At 46.4% G+C, this 26040-nt stretch overlaps 1 protein-coding gene across 1 annotated transcript; it reads right to left on the reverse strand.

Moving 5' to 3' along the window:
* ASPHD1 (aspartate beta-hydroxylase domain containing 1) lies at positions 1-25134 on the reverse strand. The gene is made up of 3 exons (XM_069244113.1): positions 22814-25134; positions 3378-3491; positions 1-2604 (listed from the first exon to the last, which is right to left on the reverse strand). The coding sequence occupies exons 1-3, from the start codon at positions 23613-23615 to the stop codon at positions 2495-2497; spliced, it is 1026 nt and encodes a 341-aa protein (XP_069100214.1). The 5' UTR covers positions 23616-25134; the 3' UTR covers positions 1-2494.
* Between the last annotated feature and the right edge of the window lie 906 nt (positions 25135-26040).

Here is a 26040-nt window from a genome sequence, read left to right on the forward strand (position 1 = left end):
AAATGTGCTAAATACCTTTATTAAGTTCTGTACACAAAAATGGACATTTATATTTACATATTTGCACCTTCTCACTGTGACACGACTATACCAAGATGTAACTGTTTTCAAGGAGTGTTCCACTCTTCAGAAAATGTTCAAAGTCCTCCCATTATCCTTGTACAAAACCAAACAGTAATACATAAGAACAATTTCTGCCTACCTATTTGAACCCGTTTTTCAAGATAGCTGTTAGCTTATTTCAACAGCAATAATATTAATATGATAATGCATATTTACATTTTACACATCTATTCAGCTTAATAGCCACATTCTGTCTCACATCGTGTTACTTGTGTTATGCTGGCCTCAGACAACTGAGGAATCCGGAACCGGCAACATGACACCAAAATGCGTTTTTCTCTTTTTTTAATCTAACATTTCCTCACACAAATTCAAGGAGCAATGTGAACATCCTCCTGCACACAATGTAACACCATACTGCTGTCTATGCATCATAAATTGGTTGAATGACACTAAAAAAAAAAGAAACATGCAAAAAATCTAAGAGATTGAATATTGATTACTATTGCACAAACACTAGTGATTTGGAAATCTATTTTCTATAATTTATGGAAATTACATAAACTATGGAAGTAATAGTTTTTAACACATAATATAAAAAACACAATCAGTAACATATTTATTATAATCCAATAGAGCATTTACAAAGTTCCAGAATTCCCTAGAAGCACTGAAAGTCCTAATATAATGGTACCTGTACCACATCTGAAGCATAGTACACAGCACCGACGCATTGCTCCGACCTCATCAGTAACCAGTGTTATTTATCACCATTCTAGACAAGGACAGGTACATACTCCTACCTGAACCCCAGTGCAGTCGGTGTGCCATGTGGGCCAAGAAACCTTGCAATACAAGCACAGCCTTTCTGTTTCTTAATGGAAAATGGTCAACATTATTGGGTTAGTTTTTCAAAGTTACTCTACGGAGGCAAAAAGGTCAACGCATTCCAACACTTTTTCGCCTAAGGAACATATATATATATATATATAAAGGCATAGTCTCTATTCTCCACTCTCCCCTTCAAATTGTGCCACACAATATGTTTTGAAGGGTGCATTCTGCATGCTTGTGCGGTGCCAAGAGCACGGGCCTTATATAAATTATTTTTGGCAGTCGTGCCACTCTTCTGCTGTTGCGATGGAGTGTACATACAACCAAGTTATATACATCGGGCCCTATATTTTTGGAGCTCAGAGACTTTTTCATGATGTTTGGAAGGAAAACGAACTGAAAAGGGGGTTGGATGTCCTTGATTTCTCAGTATTAGCTGATGCCTATTTCAAGGGTCCAGAAATCGAGTCGGCAATGCCACTGTCATTGTCCCAGGCCATACAGTGTGAGGTGGTAGAATTCCGCAAGGACCATAAAGACAGTCCAGAATGTGTTATAATTGCTTTAGGGCACAAACTTGAGCTATGGAGAGGTCAGAGAGCATGTCCACAGCAAATACATAATTTGCAAAATAATTATAATAATAATAATAATAATATAATACGTACCAGGGGCCAGTATTTTTCAAAGTGTACTGCCACTGCTGCTTTATATCTGGATTATTGAATGCCAAGATTGCTTAGACTTAATACCCCCTCAAGCCTCTTTCTGACACCACCATGCACTTCTAGTCTCCTCAGCTTACTCTTGCAGGCTCCATTTCATCCCAGCTTTCTTCCTTTGTCACTGTGTCCCACTCTACCTCTTCTGCCCGCTTTCTACCATCTTGCATTTTTTATGCTCTGGGTCAAAGTCTGATTAATGCAAATAATTCCCATTTGCCAAAAACTGAATGCCGGTGCCCACCCCCTGAAATCACCAGCATAAATGAAGCACTGCCTGGGCTGTGATCATGAAGTGCTTTTAGAGAACCCCAAACAAAATGTTCACTTTTCTCCAGAACCTCACCTCCCTCTTCAAACTTCCCATTGATGCACTCACTCAGGGCAAATACCACTTTAGATCTCTGTTGTTATCTCAAAACAAATACTTTCCGGAAAAAAAGCCTCTGTATGAATTTGTCTTCAGAGTTTTTCAGACGTTTAGCAGTCGCAGGTCCACTGTCCACACACACAGGTAGGTAGTGCCACCCTAGCCCAAATGAGTGGTATTTCTGGTCCAAATGAGTGACCTTCTCGGGCCCTATGAGTGCCATAATTTCTACATGTGATGAGCATTCAGGGTCCGAAATCTTAATGAGATTATTCAGAATATGTAACGTGAACCCATCCATGTTCCAGAAGGGTGAGGTTTCACAATGTCCTAAAAAGGATAGTTTTTGAGTACCAGTTGAGGGAGTGTCAGTCTGGAGCAGTAACACTCTGCAGTTATCAGAGCTTTTCTGTGTCATTGTTGTGGTGGGTGATCTGGGCTCGCGATATGTGGTTTATAGTCCTGGTGGTGACAGTGGCTTATTGTTGTCACCATGTAGGCATCTTTACCGTTCTGGTGCAAAGATGAAATCCAGAGCCTGTCGCTCAGGGCCTGCCACATTAGGATGCCATAGGTCCACTATGAACACCACACGCGGACCATCCTCTGTAGTGCCTGAAATAGAAGACAGGGGAGTCAATAGGTAAAGTACACATATCAGACTCTTTCTTTTCTCTGCACCTTTTTCTATTGTGCAGGTTCTGGTTGGCTTCTGCTACCCATGCGGCTGCCTCTGTTCTCCGTTGCAATTCCTGCCGACCATCTGTTGCCTGTCTTTTAGCAACTCCAACCCTACTTTCACCTTCACAGTTCCTCTTGCTGCCCTTACTTTCCCCTCTCATGCCAGTTCCCTTCAGAAGTTAATTCTTTAACTCAGCATTCCCTGGTATCCCTATTAATTCTTTCCCTTAGCAGATCCAGTTCTCACGCCATTTCCCATCTCTTTACCTTCTCCCCCCCAGCAGTTCTAGTTCTCATCATAATTTCCTGCCGCTTCCACAGCAGTTCCTGCGTTCCCTCTGTTTCCCTCTCTATTCCCCGCAGTTCCTTCTCTTCCTCCTTTTTACTTCACTTGCTATTTCTTTCCATCAGAAGTTTCCATTTGCCCTCTCTGTCCTGCCGCACCCCCCCAGCAGTTCTTAGTTATAGATTCCTGCCACTCTCGCTCACCCCCCTAGCAGTTCCTGCTCCCCTACAGTTCCCCAAGCGGTTGCTGCTCTCACTGTTTGTCCGCTGAGCTGCGTGCTCTCCTGGTACTTCCTGCAGTGGTTCCTTCTCTATCTGCATCCCCCTCTCTTTGGCAATTGCTGCTTTGCCTGCTGTTTCCCAATCACCCTGCCCGCTTTTCTGGTCCTGAGCAGCCCCTGCATGCCCCCTTCTCCTTGTACCGTTGTGGGATGTGGTGTGCAGAAAGGAATCGTCCACCAAGAGGCAGTGTCCCTCAGACCAGCACTGCGGCTCCCCTCCGACCACCAGCTCACACCCTGCTGGGACCTTCACTCCTTCAACGGGAAAATGCAAGTAATAACAATACCAGCAACAACAATAACAGTAATAATACTAATAACAACAACAACAATAATAGTAAAACCATGAAGAAGAAGAACAGTAATAATAATACTAATAACAACAACACAACAAAACCAATGATAGTAAAACCATCAATAATAATAATAATAATAATAATAATAATAAGAGTAATAATAATAATACTAATAATAACAACACAACAAAAACAATAATGATAGTAAAACCATCAATAATAATAATAACAGTGATAATAATAATAACAACACAACAACAGTAATAGTACAACCATCAATAACAATAATAATAGCAGTAATAATAACAGCAACAACAATAATAATAATAATACCGTCAATAATAATACCAGTAATGATAATAATAACAACAATATTAGCAACAATAATTGCAGCAATAATACTAATAATAAATATAAAAAGATTATAGTATGCTATTTGCAGATGCTGAGCGCACGAATGTAGAGCATCTTGGTGCTGTGCGGCCACATAACAAGCTTAGACCAATGACAAAAACTTTAACATCTGGTTCTGCCCATCTCTCACCAGTTAAAGTCATGTTGACACTTGTACTGAGAATGCAGGTAATATATTATGTTGTAAGGTATAAAGTACCCCTTCCCAGAGGTTATGGAGACGTTATTTGTTTTCACCCCCACATATTAGGCAGTGAGATGAGAGTCCCCTTCAGACTGGGCTGTGGGTCAGAATGCGTGGTCACCTGCAGGTAGAGTCATGCCTTCTTTCAGGGAACACCAGCAATGCAGTAAATAATCATGCCGCCATAAATGCCTCGTTAACTAGTTCCTCCTTGTATTCACGTCAGGATGAAGAAAAGCCAAGTCATCCTTGATCAGAGTTGAACAGGAGGCTGCAGGCAAGAGGCAGACCTTTTCCAGCTTGCGCTCATGCTCTAGTTCTCAAATTGTATTTGTTTAGCGCTTGTTGTTGGTGCCATAGCCTGGGAGGTGAGGACACAACTGATTACTCGGGATTACTTCCTCATCGTGTCAAGCAAAGTCCTCAAAAATGTTGAAAGACAAGAAGAGATTGGGTGTTATAGAGGCAGCAAGCGAGGGAATTCCGAAGTGCTAGAGCTATCGCAGAAAAGCTAAGGCGAGATCTGCTGAATTTAGGGACAGATAATAATGAATCCATTACTCACGGGTAATCTTCGTTACTCTGAATGAGTCAGAAGCTCCTCGCCCTGGTTTTAACTACTGAGGCATCATCTCGCTGCCAGTGTCCTCCCAGGAGAATAGACAAACGTCCTTTGTTAGATTTTATGATTCCTCATAAAGCCTCGTCCTGTCTTAAGGAGGCACTACAAGCCAGTTAATTGGTGCCATACTAGAGAGGGAGGGTTGGGAAACTAACTGGGATGAGGAGGTTCTGATTGGGAGTTATGAGGATTATTAGTAAGTAATAGATTCGTCCCCTCTTAACCATCGCTCCTCGGTCTGGTCTTCGTATCGAGCATATGGAGAGGCTCCAAAAAATCTGATAAGCTTTCAGAAAAGATTTTATTGGACCACGAACAGAACATCTTTCACACAGAAAAGAAACACACCATGATTACTTCATTGCACTACCTGTGCAAGGAATCAGCATCATTTGTTCAATGTATAACGTGTCACAAACGGGTTGAGAGTGGACCGATTAGCAGCTTTACCAATTTCTTGCAGACACCACCACCGTTTCTGCTAAATATGTGGACACTGCCCTTGTAGGCCCTCTATTCGGGATCCTCAGGAACCTCACACTCAGCAGAGACGTATGCCTGAGAGAGAACCAGCTTCACCCTCCTGCTCAAAGTCGCAGTGCCAGCCATTTCACCCTTATTTGCTGCCCCACGGGCAACAAACTATTAGAGAAGTAGGTCCCTTGTCCTGTTTAGATAAACCACCAAAGCCCTTTTGACATCCAGGGACTCAGTCAAGACCCCTTCTACATTATCTGGTACCACGGGCAACAGAATCTCTTGTGAACAATGAAACTCCTTTTGTATCAAAGCTTGAACCTGAGGTCAGTACTTAAAATTGTTCTATCAAAAAGAAATTTCAAGTATGGGAAAATAATAACCAATGCCACTAGTCCTCGCAATTTATTTGTAGAAGTGATTGCCAACAGAGAAGCTACCTTTCCAAAGACCAGGGCCATATCTTCAGATTCCAGGGCTCAAACGGTTTCTCCTGCAGCCCCTTGGGCACTATGGACAAATGCCATGCAAGTGAGGGACACTCAAGAGTCTAAAATCCAAAGGAAACATTGTATTAACAGTACCAGCTGGCTCTCTAATAGCTTCTAATCGCTATACACTGAGATGATAGCATTGAAGGGGACGGCCCCATCACAAAACAACACCTCAAAAGTCCAAAATAAGAAACTGGTCTCATGAGCTTGGATCAACACCCTTGTCCTTGCACCATTTACTAGTGACAGCTAGCACCCCAAATATTTGGGGGGTGGGGGTCGGGAAGCCTCTCACCAGCAGTGCCTGGTCTATGCCAAAGCTGTCAGTCATGGTTCGCTATGAACATAGTTTATAACGAATCACAACTGCGAACTCTGGCGTTGAGGCTGAAGGCAGAGCAAGTCTTACAGTGCATCAGTGGGTTAAAAAGAATAAAATACAAATGTACTCACCCACTGCATGCACTGGCTCGCCTCCGGTCCTCCTGCTTCGGTCCCTCGGCCCTGGTCTGGTCTGCAGGCTGCAGCAGTTCTCCACACCAACCTGAACGCTGATGTCATGCTGCTGATAATTTTAGCAGCGTAGGAGCAGTGCCAGGATTGGCTGTAGCGGGCTGCCAAGTCAATCCTCCAGGCACTGGAGGCCTGTGCCAGCTCTCCACCAAGCTGTCTTTGACAGCTAAGTGGAGAGGTTTACACTGCGCATGTCAGGCTGGCCGTCGCAAGACGGCCGGCCAAAGTGAGATATGCACTGTAAACTAGTGGAGTGAGCACCACTCCTCTGCTGCCAGGCAGCAGCAGTGCCCCCCCTCCCAAACATGTCTGGGGCTGAGAAAAAGTAAATGTAAAATGGTAATAAATTCATTTTATTACTATTTTATTTTCCCCCTTTTGCAGCACTGGAAGCAAGGGGGCAACGCTCCTGTGCGCTAATGGAGGGGCTGCTGCTGCCATTTACCAAAATGTTTCCAATTCCTAACATATAATACAAGAGTTGATGGTTTCTTACAAGCTTGAATATCAAGAGTGACCTCCGTTGAACAGCCTAAACTCTGCAAAACCTTCTGCTCAGTCTCCAAACAGTGAGATTCAAGTTTTTAAACTGTGAGTGCAACAGCACTGATGACTGCAGGGGAGAGGAGTGAAGTAGATGGTGAAAAAATTGCCCCTTTGCCAACTGACATAATAATGGAAGTCAGGCCCTTCAGGGCCAAAAAGGAGCTACCGGGATCGTCTGCATCTGCTCGCTTCGAACCCTCTGCAACATCCTTGGCAAGAGAGAAATTGGAGGGAATGCAAACAAAAGGCCCACTGCCCCTCTGGAATTACATCACATCCACTGCTCACACCCCTAGATGTCAGGTTTCCAACAAAAATGCAGCAGAAGAGCATTGTTTGGAGAGGCAAACAGGTCTAACCACAGCCTCCCTGACCTCATCACTATTCCCTGAAAAGCCTGCCTACTTTGTGATAGGAGACTGATGTCAGAAAAGATTTCGACTCAACCTGTCTGCTCAAAAGATTTCCACCCCCAGAATATACATTGCTTTCAAATCCAGAAGATGTTGTTTAACCTTGAGAAAATCTACATGCACAGCCTTGCCAACTCTTCGTTTCTTGTGCTGCCTTGTCTCTTTAGATAGGCATTTGAAACGTTATTGTCTGTCCTGGACAAAACTGTAGCTCCATCTATCTGGGGAGCAAAACAATGATGAGCACTCACTAAATTGCCCTTAGCTCCTTCCAGTTTGAGGAGTTTACACTCTCTGCATCTGACCATTCTCCTTTTGCCTCCAACCTATCTAGAGTGGCCCCTCAGTCCCAGGCACTTGCATCTGAAGTAACTACTTTTGGACCTGAACGCTGAAAGAGTACCCCTTCTTTTAGACTTCTTGGATCTAAGCACCAGTGATCCATCAACTCCTGTGAAACTGGGATCAAACATCAACCTTGCACTCCTAAATTATTGGAGAACAATTGTAAAGAAGGTAATAGAACACTGCTTTCAAGTGGTGGGGGAACTAAGGTTGATGTCTTCCAAGACTTCCATGTGTGTCATGTCTTCTATGACACATCACAGCTGTCATGGACGATATCAATCTCTGAACAACTAACCTGTCTGTCTGTTGCCTTGGGAAGTGAAATAATCTGGGTTACCTTTCCTGAAGAGAGAGAATTCTGTTCTGTGGTAAAAACACCCTCCCCCACTGAGTGTCTATTAGTGCTAAAAACATTTTCTTAACTGTTCCAGGAGGAGGCTGGACTGAAAGTTCACTGTAAATCCCAGATCCTTGAGACAGAAGCACACGATCTTCACATCAGACTCCACCTTCGAAAAAAAGAGCCAGAAATCAAGCAGCCATCTAAATGAGGAAACATATGCACCCCCTTCAATTCTGAAAAAGAAACCACTGGTGCAAGTACCTATGTTAACACTATTGGGAAAGATGAGAGTCTGAAGGGGAGTGGTCCGAACTAAAAGTGAATGCCTTAGATTAACCACCTGAGATATTATCGAATCTCCTCTGCTATCTGGATATGAAAGTCTGTGTCCTGCATATCCAAAGGTCACTAAAAAGTAATGTATTGCAAGAATCAGAATTACAAATTGCAGAGTCAAAATCTTGAATGGGGAGCCATTTCAAGTCCAGGACTGGCCTAAATTTCCCCCTGGTTTTGGGACCAAGAAGATTATGGAATAGACCATGGGGGTGAGGAACCTGGACTATGGCTCCCTTTAGGAACATTTCCTGGACGCCCTCCAGCAATGAATACTGTCTTACCCGGTCTATTGGAAGTGGTGAGGATTGGAATCAAGAACCTAGCAGCTGGTTTGCAAACTCTAGAGAGTAACCAATTGTTTACATCTTCCATAACCCACTTGTCTATCACCACATGGCACCGCTGTGGATAAAATCTCTTTAGCTGTGCACCCACTGCCATGTCCATATAGTCCGGATTGTCAGGTTGTGGTTGGGTTTTAGGGTAAAGCACAGCACCCCCTCCCTTCTAACCTTGGGCTCTGTCTCAAAAGGGATACTTTTTAATTCCGATAGCTTAATTTTGCTTCTTCAGAAATAAATATTTATTTTTCCCCTGAAGCATGAAATGGAAAAAAGCAACTTCCTCTTACCCGCCAACTTTTCATCATGTTATTTGAATGAGAATCAAAGAACTTGTCCCCCAAAAATGGAAGATGATGGATTAAAGATGTTTGTGCTTGAACCGCGGAGCCTGATGCTATAGAAGCTGCACACAAAGAGTCAAACATCGTATCTGACAAAATCTGTACCAATAGTTTCATCTTTTCCAATATCTCCGCAGGGTCTTATCAATCCTCTAAACAATCAGATAGTAGTTGAAATCCTATAACATTTCTTGGGAAGCATATGCAACATTTGTTAGCTCCTAGGGCAAAGTATGAGGCTGAATAACTCTTCTTAAAGGCACTCTCAATTTTATGATCCTTAGCATCTGGAAGAGCAGACTCCTCAGAAGCCAAAATTAATTTTGAGATCTTTAAGAAATTAACATAAAAAAAATTCTAAAGGACATCTCTTTGTAAGAAATCTTGGAAAAGAAGACTTCCCCAAGTCCTTTCACTCCTTTAGAACCATAGACTTCACCACCTGAAATAGGTGAATATCTGCCTGTAGAATATTAACTTTCACAAAGATACCTTTTTTCTTCCTGTTGGGGTTTCTCTTGAAATGTTAAATATATCCTATATGGGCTACCACTTCCAGCAACTGATGACTTTACCTATAATTCCCTTTAGAACATCCTCAGAATCCTCATCAGAGTCCACCTTTCGCTGTTTATCGTGAAGCTCAGCAAATGCAGAACCCACTACCTCCTTAATGAGGGATTTCAACTCGCCTCTGGAATTAGAAAGCAGCTCTTCACTCTCTGCCCCATCAGGAGGATCCTGATGACTCTTTTTCTGCGTTCATTTCCTGGCCTCCACTACCCCATGTATTAACTCCTCGATCTGTGTAATATGGGCAATAGTAGCTGGACCTCAACATGTCCCCCATACAGGGTCATATATTATCAATTAACACCCTAATTAAGAGAAGGGATCTATTAAAAAGACTTTTGTAGGCTCTCTCCTACCGCTTCTTACCCATTCCTTTCTATGTTTTTCAGGAATGCGCAGGGCACTGCAAAGAGCAGGACTTAAGGGGGAAAAAAAAACAACATGCAGAAAGAAACAAGAGCAATAATGGGGGAACTCCAGCATGAAATAACTGGTGAGTACAGAAAGTAACTAATGCACTCCACACACTGAGTTCAACAAATAATTTTCAAATTCCACGTAGTAAGGAAACATAGAAACCAAACGAAGTTCAAATCCTTTATGTGTGACGTGATCAATTCTTTCAACTTAGCAGATTCTTTACATAACAGCTGACACATGTTTCATCACAAGTGTGACTTTTTCAAGGGATAAGATCATGGCCCAGCTGTACCCTCAGGCTCCTCAGGAGGGGCATCCTAGGGAGCCGGTGGTGCCAGCAGAGAGGCCAAGGAGACCAGGGGAGGCACCCCGGGTGGCATTTCTCCTGTTGAAAAAGCAAGGTATGGGTCACATGCCTAGGAAGGAAGAGGGTTCAAGTGCAGATGTTGCCCTAGAGGTACCACCAGCCCGGCGGCATGGGTGAAGGGGTAGAGCAGGGTTGCATTTCTGCTGTGATGGTGCCAGCGGCAAAGAATAGCATTATACAGAATAGCAATAGTTGCATGGCAATTGGGGTCATGTCTGCAAGGGGTGCTAGACAGCTTGATTTGGTTGCAAATTTAGCCAGTGTTTTTCTTGGCTTTCAAACCTAGGGATGTTGTCTGTGCCTTTAATGGGAAGGGAGCTTTAGCCGGCATGACTGAAGGCAACAGTGTGGAATGGGCCAGGAGGCTGGTGGCCCATCTTGAATGTGTAGGGGGACAAGGTGTTCAAGCACAGACTGCTGGCACGCCTATGGGGGCAGCCTGTGGGACAGTGCTGGCTGGTCACGTGGAGCAGGAGTCAACAGTAGCTAGTACCTTGCATGCAAGCAGCGTGCAAGGGGGCCCCACCCCCTCCTCAGGAATCAGCACTAACAGGTACGGTGGCACCATTGCTGGGGAATTGAGTTGGGGGATGTGCATTCTGAACACGAGCAGTTGGGCACGGACATGCAGATGGAGGTAAAAGAAAAGATTTGGAAGGGTAGTTCTATTGATATGTGTGAGTTTTTTGCAGATAGATCCAAGCGGGAGGGGAGAAAGTGGTGCAAGGATTACTCCCGATCTAGGGATTGAAGCCATTGGCCGTACAAAAAGAGGGTTGAGGAGACATTGCTGAATAGGATCAAAGGCTTTCCAATCTTCCAAGCAATCATGGCAGGGCATTTCCCGACCTTGGGGGCACAACTGGCATGCTACCAGAATAGGATAGTATGTGTTCACAATGAGTTTTGGGGCTCAGGCTGGGGGGATTATGACAAAGAGTTTGGGAGCATTAAGGCCAGTAGGCCCATGCTGGCATAGGACCAGCTTGATGTCAGCCCCCTGCTGCAGCTTATGAAGCTACAGGTGCTGGAGACTGCTCCTAGTCAGCCATTTGTGCGGGTGCAGGGGCAAGCAGAAGTCCATGAGGGGCGCAAAAAAGGGTTCCTATTGGGATTTCAATAAAAGATCCTGTTAAACATTGTTGTTCCTTCTGCAGCCTGCCTTCCCACCCGGAGTCAAGGTGTTTTAAAAAGTCAAAGGACAAAGACCCTAAAAAGCAGGAATGATCACTCCCTTCTGGTCAAGGGTCCCTTACCAGTTAAGTGGCAGGAAATAGTGTCATGGTTCAATGTCTACATCAACTCAGTGGTGGCACAATCCTTGTATGATGGTTTTAAAGATGGTTTCAGGATCCTGGCAGCAGGATGTGAGGGGGGTCCCATGCTGCAAAAATAACAGTCCCTTAGGGCCAACCAAAGCCTCGCCAGGGCTAAAATGCTGAAGGAGAAAAACTTGGGGAGGGTGTCGGGTCCTTTTCAGTGAGTCCCGCTTGAGACTTTTGTCTGTTCCCCACTGGGGGTAGTCCCAAAGAAAGACCCAGGAGAGTACTGCTTGATCAACAACCTATGTGCACCTGGGGATCAATCTGTGGACAAGCTAATGACGGGACACAATGCTTAGTTAAGTATGTCTTCCTTGATGAGGTGATCAGGATGCTTCAGGAACTGGGGCCAGGAATGCTGCCAGCAAAGGCAGAAATATAATCTAACTTTAGGTTGCTACCCGTACAACCAGATGATTTCCATTTACTGGGCTTCCAATTTGAAGGATCCTTCTGTTTTGACAAGTGACTGCTCATGGGTTGCTTGGTCTCCAGTGCTTAGTTCGAGAAGTTTAGCACCTTCCTTAAAAAGGTATTCCAGGGCCAGCTTTAGTGCTGGTTGTGCCCGTTGCGACAATCTCCTTCTCGGATTTCCTCACTACCACCCAGCAAAAGTGCACCTCATCCATCCATACCCCCTCTCTCACATACATCTCATTTGTTTTAAAGAGCTGGGAAAGGCTGGCTTTACAAATCCACTCAGCTATCCATGTAAAATACAATCCTGTTCTTTGCAGCAGCCATATTAACCTTGTGCACTACTTTATGGCGAGCCAAAACTGCCACTAGACAAAACTCTGACCTCTCTCTCCAGCAGGAACATTAATCACAAGAGTTATCTTGACATTTGTGTTGCTTCCTGAAAGCTGGACCACAAGGAACTTTCAGCAAGTGGTTTTATATCGTAAGTTATTGCTCAACACAGCGCCCCTCCCTGAGGTCAAGGACCCCCTCTAGGGTAGTACCCAGTGCAGCCACACCAGTCGCACTGCCCTAAAGCTGGCCCTGGGATATTCAGACAGAGGTCGGAGCACCAGTGAGTACTGCATTATTTGGACAACTTCCTTTTCTGGGTTCCACTGGTAGGGCAGAGTGTGGTGGGGCTTACGTATTTTCCAGGAATTGACAGGGAGTTTTGGAGTACCCCTGATGCACAGTAAGCCCTGTGGCCCAGGAACAACTATTGAATTCCTGGGGATTGAATTGGACTCTGAGGCAGGTGGATCTAGCCTCCCTCAGGACAAAGACAAGGCCTTTCTTTTCACAGGCATTGGAGGGCTGCTGTGCTGGCAAGAAGGTGACTTTGCATGAGTTACAGGTGGTGGTGGGGCAGCTGGATTTTGCTCTTCACAACAGTCCCATCGGCCACCTATTTTCCCAATCAATTGCCCAGGCCATGCCTGGGCTGAAGTTGAGGCACCACCATACTAGGTTGCCTAGTGAGGTCCGCCAGGATATGAGAATCTGGGAGGCATTATTGAGGGATTTCAGTACTACAGTAGTGTGGCCAAGCCCTTCTAGGACCGGTGATGAGATAGGCTTTTTTACAGGTTCTGCAGGCAGTGAAGGTTTTGGCACCTTTCTGGGTACCTCCTGGTGGCCTCAAAGGTGGCCAAAGGAGTGGGTGGAACCTGGGTTGGTGGTTAATATTCGTTTTCTTGAACGTTTTTCCATTTTGGTGGCCCTCACAATTTGGCCAGGGCAATTCCGCAATCAGTCCACAATATTCTGGTCGAATAACATGACTATGGTTGAATGTATTAATCAACAGGCAGTCAAGTGCAGGATGATCCTGAGCTACTGAAAAAATCGTACTGCTATGTTTAGAACTGAATTTCATTTTTAAAGCTAAATATGCTTCAAGTGTATTGAACAATGTAGCGGATGCTTTGTCTCGATTTAAGATGCAGGCCTTCAGGTACCACCACCCAGAAGCAGTGGAGTTCCCTACACCATTCCCGGACCATCTGTGGCTGCTTGGTGCCCCAGTTTACCAGGCCTTGTGGCTGCCAGCTTAGAGCCAGGATAAGGTGTGCATATGAGGGGGGCATATTTGCACATATCGCAAGTTTCAGGAGGGCGCTGGGGTCGGGTATTGGCTCTCGCCCAAGTCGGTAATAGTCCTTCTGGGGCCCTTGAGAGAGGAGGGGTGAATGGTATCTTAAGCCAGGCGCCATATCACTGCAATATCCTTCCTTGCAAAGATGCTAGGGTACACAGATGGCACAAACACTTTCCTGGTGCAGAGGATGATGAAGTGTTAGCAGCGTTTGAAGGAAGGCAGGTCAGATTCCAGGAATCCCATAAACACTGTAAAATTAGGTGCCATCATGCCCAGCTTAGATGTCATTTGCAAGTCGTATGATGAGGTCTGACTTTTCAGGGCAGCCTTTTCCTTGGCATTTTTTGGGGCATTGGAGGTGGGGGAGCTTGTAGCCAAGAACAGAGGGGAAAGAAGTAGGGGTTAACAGCGGGCAGATACTTAGGGGGTCATTCTGACCCCTGGCGGTCGAACGACTGAAGCACCGCCTACAGGCTGGCGGTGCTTCATTGCCCACAGCCGCGGTCGGAAAACCGGGTCCGGCGGTTTCCCGCCGGATTAGCCCCGGCTGGGCAAATCCTCCATGGCGGCGCTGCAAGCAGCGCCGCCATGGGGATTCCGACCCTCTTCCCGCCAGCCTGTTTCTGGCGGTTTTCACCGCCAGAAACAGGATGGCGGGAACGGGTGTCCTGGGGCCCCTGGGGGCCCCTGCATTGCCCATGCCACTGGCATGGGCAGTGCAGGGGCCCCCTAACAGGGCCCCAGTATGCTTTTCACTGTCTGCTTAGCAGACAGTGAAAAGCGCGACGGGTGCAACTGCACCCGTCGCACACCTGCAACACCGCCGGCTCCATTCGGAGCCGGCTTCAGTGTTGCAAGCCCTTTCCCGCTGGGCCGGCGGGCGCTCCCTTGGCGGGCGCCCGCCGGCCCAGCGGGAAAGTCAGAATGGCCCCTGCGGTCTTCTGACCGCAGAGCGGCCAATTGGCGGTTCCCGCTTGGCGATGACCCCCTTAGTGGCCAAACGGCTCTCTGGCAATCACTATTGCTCAATCAAAGGCCGACCAGATGGGTAGGGGTGACCACATTCTGCTACACAAGGCCCTGAGAAATGGTGTGCTGTCCCCTAAGGAATTTGGAAGCTTTTCTGGCCCACTGGCTGCAAGGAACTGTTGGTCCTCTTTTGATTCAGGAGGAGGGGACACCTTTTACAAGGCTTCAGTTTTCTGTGCTTAGCGGTACCCTGAGGGCTGCAGGGTTGGACCATACGGATTACAGCTCATATTCATTTAGGATTGGGGCAGCCATCGCTGCTGCAGGGATGGGATTTGCAGGGCCAGCAGTACAAAGGACTAGCAGGTGAAAGTCTGACTGCTACAAGCTCTACTTGAGATTGAACCATTTGTTGGTGTTACGCCACTAATTCTTCATTCCTTTTCTGTATTCTCCTGATGACACAGGTGGAAGATATGAGGAGTTGATGCAGCCACTGGATTAAAGAAGTGCTGGTGCTCTTAAATGATGTGTGCAAAGGCTTTCTATTTCACAGGTGACTATGCAGCCAGTGCAAAAGACGCGGGATATCGACTGACATTCTGTGTTCAAGGAGGACTGCAATTGGCCAGCTTGAAGACTGTACTGGACAGCCTCTTGTCCCAGGGGTTTCTGCTCCCAAGGATTATAATTGTGCATCTTGGAGGCAATGATTAGACAGAGCTTGAGAGAAAGGACTTGTTTGAACTGGTTATGAGATTGGTTGGCTCCCCAAAATGTTTTTTCTAAGACTGTGATCACATAGCCCAACATGGTTCCCAGGTTGAACTGGAGAGGTAGTAAGTCGGTCAGAGAACTCAACAACTCTGTTAAGCAGTTGAACAGGAAGGTTGGTAAGTTATCCAGAATTGCTTGGTTGTCTTCTATAAAGCATGGGCGCAAAAAAAGATCACAGTTTTTCTTGTAGGATGGAGTCCACTTGTCTATGGAAGGTCAAGCAATGTTTCTTGTGAAATTCTTGGCATGGTTAGTGCAACATCCACAGTATGGTGAGGGGTCCAGATAGTAGGTGAACTATGCTGGCCTGTGGCAAGTGATGTCATGATTGGTGGGACCATTTAGAGTCAAGGTATGGCATCCTTTTAGACCAAAATTAATATCGGAATCACTTGACCCTCCAAGAGGTACTAGCAGCAAGTCGAAAGGAGGTTGCAGTGGCGTGGGGATTTGAGGCAATCACTGACAGGCGGTCTTTACCTGACAACCACCTGCACAGGAGCAGTTGGTGCAAGCTAGCACAGGCCCTTGGGGGACAAGGAATGTGGTGTAGTGGGTGCCCGAGGTAAGTATCCTAAGGACAGCTGGGCTCCCTGCGCAGGAACTCCCGGTATTGGAGAGTGGTTGGTGGAGTCCTCTCATAAGGAGGGACCCATCCATTGTCCTTTATGGACAAAGGGTTTTAAGAGGAAGGGTCTTGAAACCAGGCATTATTTCATTTGGAATGCTTATGTTTTCTTGGTTGCACAGGAACAAAAACTAGTTATGGTTAGGTAACTCCCATGTACTAGAGACTCTGTTAAGGCTAGGTCTCAATTCTGTAAACAAGTTGCAATTAGTATGGGCTACTGTGCAATAATGTTTAAAATTGTGTTTTTGTGTATATTTATTTATAATAATAAATACGGCTGGGAGTCTTACGACCCCTATCCCAAAAAAGAGATCTGGACTGAGGCTTTCTTATTTGAAGTGGGTATGTTGGGGCAGGTAGGGTTTGGCGGCTTTCAGGGGACATTGGTGACTACCTGCCATACCAATAACTAACCCCCACACCTTACTGGAAACCACACCACAGCAGCTTGTCAACCAAGACGCCAACAAGTTGTCAAGCATGAAGTGCAGTACTGCACTGAGGGACTTTATAGGGAATCATAAAAACTAAGAAAGGACGTAAGTCTATTGTCTTGAAAGGGTGCTGGCAGGGAGGCAATGCCTCAATAGTTAGGACTGGGGTGTGGCGCAATGTTAAGCATGTAATAAACCTGTTACTTACTGATAATCTTCTTTACTTTGAACCATAGTCATTCTTGTCAACCCGTAAGAGGGAAGGGGGCTGTGATGAAGAAGGTGGGAGAAGGGGTCATGAATCTTTCACTTATTGGTAATTCTCATGATAAACAGAACTTTAATTATCACATGGTATGTCATAGGAAAGCATTGGAGAGCGTCATATGGAGTTCAGGCATAGGTAAATTGATGGGCTTCCTTTAACAACTGACCAGTGTGATTGTAGACCAGTTTGAGATGTAAAAAGTATTTGGGAATGCCCAGATACTATGAGCTGGCATCAGCTACCCTGAAGCTCCAGATGACTGATATATTAAGAAATTTACCACTCTTGTTTAGTAAAGGAATGACCTTCCTCAATCATAGAGCTAGCTTACTAGGGCAGGCAATTCAGTCATCTTTCCATACAAATTATAAATGTATATTAATACAACCTGAACTGCCAAGGACACAACAATCTTGGAATCAGGAATAACCACACGTGATTGCACCAAGTACTTCAGACTGGTCATCACAATCCTCAATTTCTTGGATCAAAACTCACACTTGCACCTTTTGGGATGCAAGTAATAGCTGTAATTAGTAATTCTGGACATAGTAATCTTGGTATTGCTTGCGCCTTGCATTCGTGCCCTAAGTGGACAAAATGAAAAACAGCATTATTGCTAGGTAATTAAAAATTTATTTTGCACCAATGGGAATAGGTTTACCAGTTAATGCTGTTACTCATATGATTCGAAGAAATCCTAGCTCTGATTCACTCTCAGTGGACTTGGTAAGTGTATTAGTGCTTCTCTGATATATGGAGATTGCAGGAGGCTGGCCTAGTTTGTAGTGGGTACCTAAGGTACTCACACCTTATACCAGGTCCAGTTATCCCTTATTAGTGAAATGTAGGCAGTGTCTAGCAGCTTAGGCTGTCTTGGGGTAGCTGTAGCAGAGCAGCCAAGGCTGAGCTAGGAGACATGCAAAGCTCTTGCAATACCACTATAGTCACACAGTATTTGTACACAATAAAAGACAATACTCAGTGTTACCAAAAATAAAGGTACTTTATTTTAGTGACACAAGGCCAAAAATATCTTAGAGGCAATACTCCTTCTGTTGGTAAGTATTATATACAATATATACACTAGTAACCAAAATCAGGAAAGGAAACAGTCATAAAATAGTGCAAAGGGTAGGAAATCCAATAGATTGCAATAGGCTTGGGGGCAACACAAACTATATACTAAAATAGTGGAATGTGAATGTTGAATTCCCCCCTAAGCAAGTGTAGTGTGTAGAGGGGCGCTGGGTGTGTAAGAGAACACCAAAGGTATGTAAAGTACCCCACCCCAGATCCTAGAAAGCAGGAGTAAAGTACAGCAAGTTTCCTCAGAACACACTACAAGTCGTGATGAAGAATTATGCAAGAACCAAGGAAGACTGCAAGCAACCAACAATGGATTTCTGGACCTGGAGACCTGTGGAGAGAGGAGACCAAGTTCAGAAGTCGAAGAAGAGTCCAGGAAGAACAGGAGCCCCTGCCCACCTGGAAGAAGGTGCAAAAAAGGGGATTCTCTGGTTGGAAGAAAAGTACAGAAGTGCACCAAATAAGATAGCTGTTCCTGCTTGGTGCAAGAGATGTCCCACATCGAGTTGTTGGATGCATACAGTTTGTGCCACTGGATTCTGCCAACAAGCCTTGGTTCACGCAAGTACATGGTTTGCGTCAAAGAGGAGCTGCCCGGACCCAGGAGGGACCTGGGGATCTAAACCTGGACTGAGGAGACAGAGGGGGCTCTCAGCACTTCAGAGAGCCCTCAGAAGACCAGTCAGCACTCACGGGACTCCCAGGAGATGGGGACAAAGGAGTTGCAAAGTGCGGTCATCGCAGCACTACACAAGAGGATCCCACACCACAGGAGGACAACTCAGAGAGCTGCGCGTCGCAGGATAGAGTGCTGGGGACCTGGGCTACGCTGTGCATGAAGAACTTTTGGAAGAAGTGCACAGAAGCCCAAGGAGCTGCAGAAGACTCTGTGCAAAGGGGTATTGTCGCTGCACGGGGAGGCAAGCTCTTACCTCCACCAAATTTGGACAGCTGGACCTTTGGACAGTCAGGGTCACTTCGGTCCACCACCTATGTTCCAGGGATCACACTTGTCCACAGAAGAGGAGTCCCAGAGTACCGGTTGTCATAGCAGAAAGGTGCCTGCTGAAGCAGGGACATGACTCCATCACTCCACAGGAGATTCCTTCGGTTCTTCTGGTGCAGGGTGAAGACAGGCAGTCTTCAGAGCGTGCACACCTTGGAAACTGTTGCAATTGCTGGCTGGAGCTGAAGTTGCAGGTCACATGAGTCTTCCTGAATACTTTGTTGCAGTTACAGAGGTTCCTGGAGCAGCCTGCAGTTGAACGGTCGGTCAGAAGCTGAAGCATAGGATGCAGAAGAGTACTGGAGGAATCTTGCAAACCGAAATCTGAGGAAACACCCAGAGGATAGACCCTAAATAGCCCTGAGAGGGGGATTGGATACCTACCCAGGTATGCACCTATCAGGAGGGGTCTCTGACGTCACCTGCTGGCACTGGCCACTCAGATGCTCCCAGAGGGTCCCCACACCTTGGAATCCAAGATGGCTAACGCCAGGGACACTCTGGAAGAGCCCTGGGCACCACCCTGGGGTGATGATGGACATGGGAGTGGTCACTCCCCTTTCCCTTGTCCAGTTTCGTGCCAGAGCAGGGACTGGCGGTCCCTGAACCAGTGTAGACTGGATTAAGCAAGGAGGGCACCATTTGTGCCCTTCAAAGCATTTCCAGAGGCTCTGGGAGGATACCCCTCCCATGCCTGTAACACCTATTTCCAATGGGAGAGGGTGTAACACCCCTCTCCTAAAGGAAGTGCATTGTTCTGCCTTCCTGGGATTGAGCTGCTCAATCCCCAGGAGGGCAGAAACCTGTCTGTGGGGTGGCAGCAGCTGGGGCTGCAGTGGACACCTCAGAGAGCTGGGTTGGCAGTACTGGGGCTCCATGGTGGAGTCCCCAAGGTGCATGGAACTTGCCCCCCAATTCCAGATTTGGGTTGGGGGTTCAATTTCACAATCTTAGACACCTCACATGACCATATTCTGAGTTACCATTGTGAAGCTACATATATGTATTGACATATATGCAGTGCACGCTTATAATGGTGTCCCCACACTCACGAGGTCTGGGGAATTGGCCCTGGACAACGTGGGGGCACTTTTGCTAGTGCAAGAGTGCCCTCACACACAGTAACTTTGCACCTAGCCTTCAGTAAATGAAGGTTAGACATATAGGTGACTTATAAGTTACCTGGTGCAGTGAAAAATGGTTGTGAAATAGTGTGTGCACAATTTCACTTGGGCTGCAGTGGCAGTCCTGAAGAAAGGTTTGTATGAGCTCCTTATGGGTGGCAAAAGAAAAGCTGCAGCCCATAAGTATCTCCTGGAACCCCAATGCCCTGGGGACCTAGGTACCATATACTAGGGACTTATCAGGGTGTCCAGTGTGCCAATCAGAATTGCAATGTGGATTCACTAAACTAAAGTGACAAATTTGGTACACAGAGAGAGCATAAGCACTGGAGTTCTGGTCAGCAGAACTCCAGTGACACAGTCAGCATACTGACAACACATATAGGCCACAAACTATGATCCCTGGGGTCCTGACTAGCAGGATCACAGTGAGACAGTAAAAACACACTGACAAACAGGCAAAAATTGGGGGTAACATGCCAAGAAAGATGGTACTTTGCTACACAGATTGATAGGTAATGGAAATGGCAGTACCTTTTCAGTCCCCCAAAACGCCATGGTGTTAACAATGAATAAACCACAAAGCAACACCCAATCAAATTACTGTGGAATTAAGTTTGTTTTCTGAGTCATTTGTCATATTCTTACGTCTTAAATTCGAAAAAAAGGGTGTAAATCTTTCTCCTAATAAACATAGAAAAGATACTAGTGCTTATTATCACTACTACACATGAAAATGCGTGAGCTCATATGTCGAGGATGTCAGTTTGGATTAATGGTGTTAATAAAAGGTTCTGTCAATTACCTTGTTGTCAGAACTGGAATACACTTAAAGATACACTAAGGATACCAGAGAAAACTCACATTGAGGACATTTTTAGAAGTTCACAGAAGGCACTGCTGGTGGAAGCTTACTCTGAGGGCCGTGCTAGAAGAAGTTTCACTGGGCTCACTGTTGGTGGAAGCTCAAACTGCAGGCACTACTGAAGTCTATGAAGAAACTCTTACTGACAGAACAGTTGACAGAGCTCAGTGAGGGCACTTCTGTTGAAAGCTCACAATGAGGGCACTGTTGCCCGCGGTTGCACTGACATTACTGAGAGGCATCTCCCACTCACATGACACTGACAGAGGAGCTCAAAGTTTAAGGGATTTCCAACCCTGTCAAGGCATGTCAGGAACAATGTCACATCAGTATCAGTGACACAGGCGGGGTAATCTCACACTGAGATTTCATACACTACTTAGCATGACACTCCTGGAGAAGGGCCGCACTGCTAAGTTCATAAAGCACTAGGATGGCATTGTTGAGGAGAAGATCGCATTGCAGCTTGTTTTAAACACTTACAAGACCCTTTCAGGAGAAAGCTTGGAGCAACCCTATAAATTCCCAAGTAGGCCATTCAACAAACCCACACTCTACCAAACAAGCACAACAAATGGAGTATCTTCTTGCTCTCCAACTCCAAAAAAATCTCAGTCCTAATCAGTGGTGTGAGGCACCATCCAAACGATACAGTACAAACCCATATAATGCATGCCGGACAATTCTGGAGTCATATGGCACTGACATTACTGTTAATCAGGCCTGGAGTGCCATTTTTTCTCAATGGGCATTTCCTGATGGTCTGGAGCCTTTGGTGGCCGCTTTTAGGGCTGTGGGTCTCCACTGTCACTTTCTCCAGCTTCCCTAGTAATTACAACAGGCACAGAGGGTAAGAGGGGGCTTCAGGTGAAAGGGAGGGGACAGAGAGCGAGGAGAGACGAGAGAGAGATGAGGGAGGAGTAAGGGAGCAGGGCTGGTTTGAACATCAAGGGCTGATTTTGGTTTCCAGTCCGGCCTTGCTGCTAACTGAATGCTCAAAATGACAAGCACTTTTAGAGGAAGCTCCTGGTGAGGAGGGATATGTCACACCGCTTGTCTTTTTTATCCTGCCACACTTACATCAGATGTATGTTGGAATACTGAGTAGAAAAATGTTGGCCTGTCAAAATATTGTCACCTAGATATTGAGTAGCACAATATTGTCAAGTTTATTGTATATAGGTAAGTATAGATGTAACACTACATGTTTGTATCTTGAAGATATATATCTCTCAAGGTACATGTAGGTGGAGTTAAGGCTTGTAAAGCTGAACTGACCATATATAATTAATCTTCACGTTACTGTGGTAGTTGATATTTTGCCATAATTCTTTGTCAGGTTGACAGTAAAAACTCGATATTCTGGTAAAATACCTTGACAAGATATACTGCTGGGGAAATCTTACACTGTGAAAATCCTCTGATTCTCACCATACTGCTGTGGGAAGATGATCCAGATCTGCCAACTCACATGGTGCCACCGTGTGACACACGATATTGGGTCCCATCACACAGTCAACCGGGGAGGAGCCAATGTCACATGGTGGCAGGGAAAACGAGCTAAAAACCACTGTAAAGAGTGTTTTTCAGCTCGTTTTCGGAGGCTCTTAACTGCTGATGTCCATTAATGCGTGTAAAAACACCCCAGGACATTGGCAATAGCCACAGGAAGCTTTTGAGTTTTTTTGTTCGGAGGAGGGGGTTTGGGGCAGGGATGGGGGCAAAAGTGCCTCTTAGGTGCTTCTTGGCACAAGGCCACGCCCCTCCAAGGCCCCGCCCCCTCCCCACACTGTGAAATTTTTGTTGAAGTTAGCAGGTCTGATGATCACACTATGGGAGTATGCTCCTTGCCATAGCCGCTAGCTGAAGAAGGTTATGTGTGCACTTGGGTATGGTTGAGTGACACCCACAGAGAGCACTCACCCTCTTTAAAGATTCCTCCCTTGATTAACCCTTCCCTCTCCGCCTGCCCCCAGGCCTTATACCCTGCTCTCACCTAGGTGGCACCTCACCCTGGCGTTGGTAGGTCCATAGTTGCCCGACAGCACCGTTCCCGGCTGCAGCACAGAGAAGCAGGCATTGCCAAAGATGTTACTGTTCACAAAGGTTCGTAGAGCGCCAAGAAGACGGTATGTTCGTGGGCAACTGCGACAATTGCTTGCCACACACTGCCCCTTGCGGTAGAGGTAGAATGTATGCCAGCCTCCTGTTGGAACTGGATGGGCTGTCCAACCCTTTGGCAGGGCACCACCATTTCCAAAGTCCCATTGTATTTCCTCAAAGTCCTGTGCTACCGCTGGGAAGTTGCGCTCCAGGACCTCTACGTCATGGCGCTGGGCGTCACGCTGGCAGTATGGCGTGGATGGTAGGTCAGGCAAAAAGAAGATCTTGGGTTTCTGGATCGCCTTGTGGTGGTCACTTAAGTAGCGGCTTTGGTCACGCACCCCCTTGTGTACCCTGGTCATGCCTGACCATGAGTAGCGCTTTGCGTAGTCCTGCAAGTTGCGATACAGCTTGCAGTTAAGTCTGGTTGAGCGTGGAGGGCGGTGAACACATGATGGTCTCTGGCATGCCAAGTAGCCACCACTCACATCTGGTTGCTCCTGGCTCTCCCGATTAGCTGATATACGGTCTGGTGGTTGCTCCCGGCCCACCCAGTAGCAGTACCAGACAAAGAGAGCAGCTAGAAGCCCACAGGCTGCCAGGACAGGCTCACTAGGCAAGTGGACACAGGGCACACGTGATAAGAACAGACCCAGTGGGCTCCCTACGTCCCAGTCACCTGGCTTTGGCAGCATCTTCTCCTTTCAGACCGATGCTGGTTAGTTGGTTGAGAGTATTTAGCCAGGGCAGTCTTTGACCTCACTCAGATTGAAACTATAGCGGGTTCTAGATCGTTAGCTCCAGTATCACATGTCTTTTTAGACAACAACGCGGAGACTTCAGTTTTTTACAGGCCAAAGTTGGAACAGCTTCAACACCTTTTGAAGCAACTCTAAAGGCACCTTGAGGCCGATTTTACCAATCTTGAATAATCTTCGATGCTGTTTGGGCCATTGTCCAAAATGCTTTTACATCCTGTTTGTGCCAACCCGGAAAAGGATTCCAAGCCTGCTCATGCCAAGAGTGCAAGTGGCTTTAACACCTTGTGGACAACGCTTCGGGGCAGTTTGGTCAAACTCCATGGCTAATTTTACTCCAAAAGGGCAACGTCTGCAGAGGCTTGGATGCCATTGTGGCCACAGGTTGGGATGGTGCTGGTGATGAGGTGGGTGCTGTATTGATGATACCGGCGGTCTGCAGCTGTTGGTGCCTCTGCTAGCGATGGCGGCAGGGAGGAGACAGGTGGAGTGCTGGTGAAGCAGAAGTGACAGCCATGTCAGGCTCCGCCGGTGGTCGCCATCGCTCCTCGCTCTCGCGCAGTGTCTCTGCTGGGAAGATGGCCGGGCCCCCGGCGCACTGACCACAGCGCTGCTAATCCGTCCGTGGCGGCATCGCCAGTTCGCTCTTTGCCTCTCGCGATCCGTCTTCCGCTGGAGACACCGCCCAGCCAGGATCCGAGCCCTGCGGCAGCACTGACGGCGGCGGGGCTGAATCCGGGCGCGCCGGCTCTGAGGAGCTCCCCTCGTCCTCCTTCGCTGCTGTCGTTCGTTCTCACCCTTCATCCCACTCTCTTTATCTCTGCCGCTCGCCCCCTCTTTCCTCCTCACTTCGCCTTTGTCTCTCCCTCAGTGTCTGTGGCTTTTCTTTCTCGATTTTCCTCTTTAGCTCTTTCTCTAATTTCTTCTTCATTTGTATTTCGCACCGCACTCGTGTTCTCTTGCTCTTTTACCATCTTTCGCCCCTCGGTGTCCTCTTCCTGTTTTCCTCCCTCTTCCTCTGCCCCTCTCTTGTTTTCTTCTCGGGCTTTTCTTCATTACTGAACTGTCTTCCGCCTTTTCTCTTGATCGCCTTGTCCCCAATGTGTTCTGCCCCCTATTTCTCCTCTGTGTTCCTCTTTTCCTACAGGGCTTCTTTCTCTCGCGTACACCTTCCCCAGTTTCTCCCAGGTTCTCTTTCTGTCTCTACCACTTTCTCTACCAACCACTTCACCTTTTTCTTCCCTATCTCCCTCTTTTCTCTTCTCCCTCGCTGCAATATCTTTTCCGTTTCTTTACTTTTTCTGTTTTCTCATCCCTGCTATTCCTCTGCATTCTCGGAATTGTTTACATTCTTTTTTCGCCGTTTCCCTCTTCCACTTCTCTATCTCTCCCACTCCATCCACCTCTTCGCGTCTCTCTCTGCATCTCCTCTCTAACCTTCTCTTCCCTTAGTCTCACTTTTCCTTCCTCTCTCCAGAACCCACTCTCGCCTTCAGGACGCTTCTTGCCCCTTCATTAGTGGTCCACTTCTACTCTACTTATTATGGTCTCCCCTTCTTCCCCCACTTTTCTCCTCCTCATGTGTGCTTACTTTCACCCCTTCCCAATTTCTCTGCCACACACCTTTCTGGCTCATTTTTGTATAGTTTTCTATTTCGCCAGCGAATGTTTCCTTAAACCACATCTTTATAACCCTTTTTGGTTTTCCCTCTTTTCGTTTTAGGCAAGTTTCCATTTTTACTTGTTTTATTTTCACCTCACATCTGATTCTGCGTCCACAAAATGGAACATGCTGGAAAATGTCAAAAGAGGACTGTCTAGAAAAGGCCTTCTCAGCCAAACATTCTAAGTCACCTCTTACAGCTTTTTAAAATTGTGCCTTCTTTTTTTCTCACTCCCTCTTGGTTTTCAACTTGATGACAGATATTTTATCAACAGGAAATGGTCATACCATACCCATCCACCGTCACTCTTTTTTGAGGACAGGCTCTTATCTTTCCTCATTAGACTTTGACACAGAGCACAGAGGAAAACACGAAAGGGAGAAAGAAGGAGGACGGGATAGACGGGAAACAGTAACAAATGGAGAAAGCAGGGAATACACATGAGTGAGATAAAGGAGTCGGGGTGTGGATGGAAAAGGCAGGCGGTTGAATCCAGATCAGACAGCCGTTGTATCCAGAACCTCAACATTCGACAGCATCAGCTGCAGGTTTCAGTGCAAAGCTTCGGGCCCCCACACCTAGGCTTTTACAAATTAAGCACTGCTCTTTTGCAACGTCACCCATGAACCTGAGAGCTAGAGGGCGGGTTTTATGTCAGAATATCAACCCAAAAGTACTGTGCTGCAAAAACAACTCAA

This window comes from Pleurodeles waltl, chromosome 7, assembly GCF_031143425.1.
Source record: "Pleurodeles waltl isolate 20211129_DDA chromosome 7, aPleWal1.hap1.20221129, whole genome shotgun sequence".
Lineage (NCBI taxonomy): Eukaryota > Metazoa > Chordata > Amphibia > Caudata > Salamandridae > Pleurodeles > Pleurodeles waltl.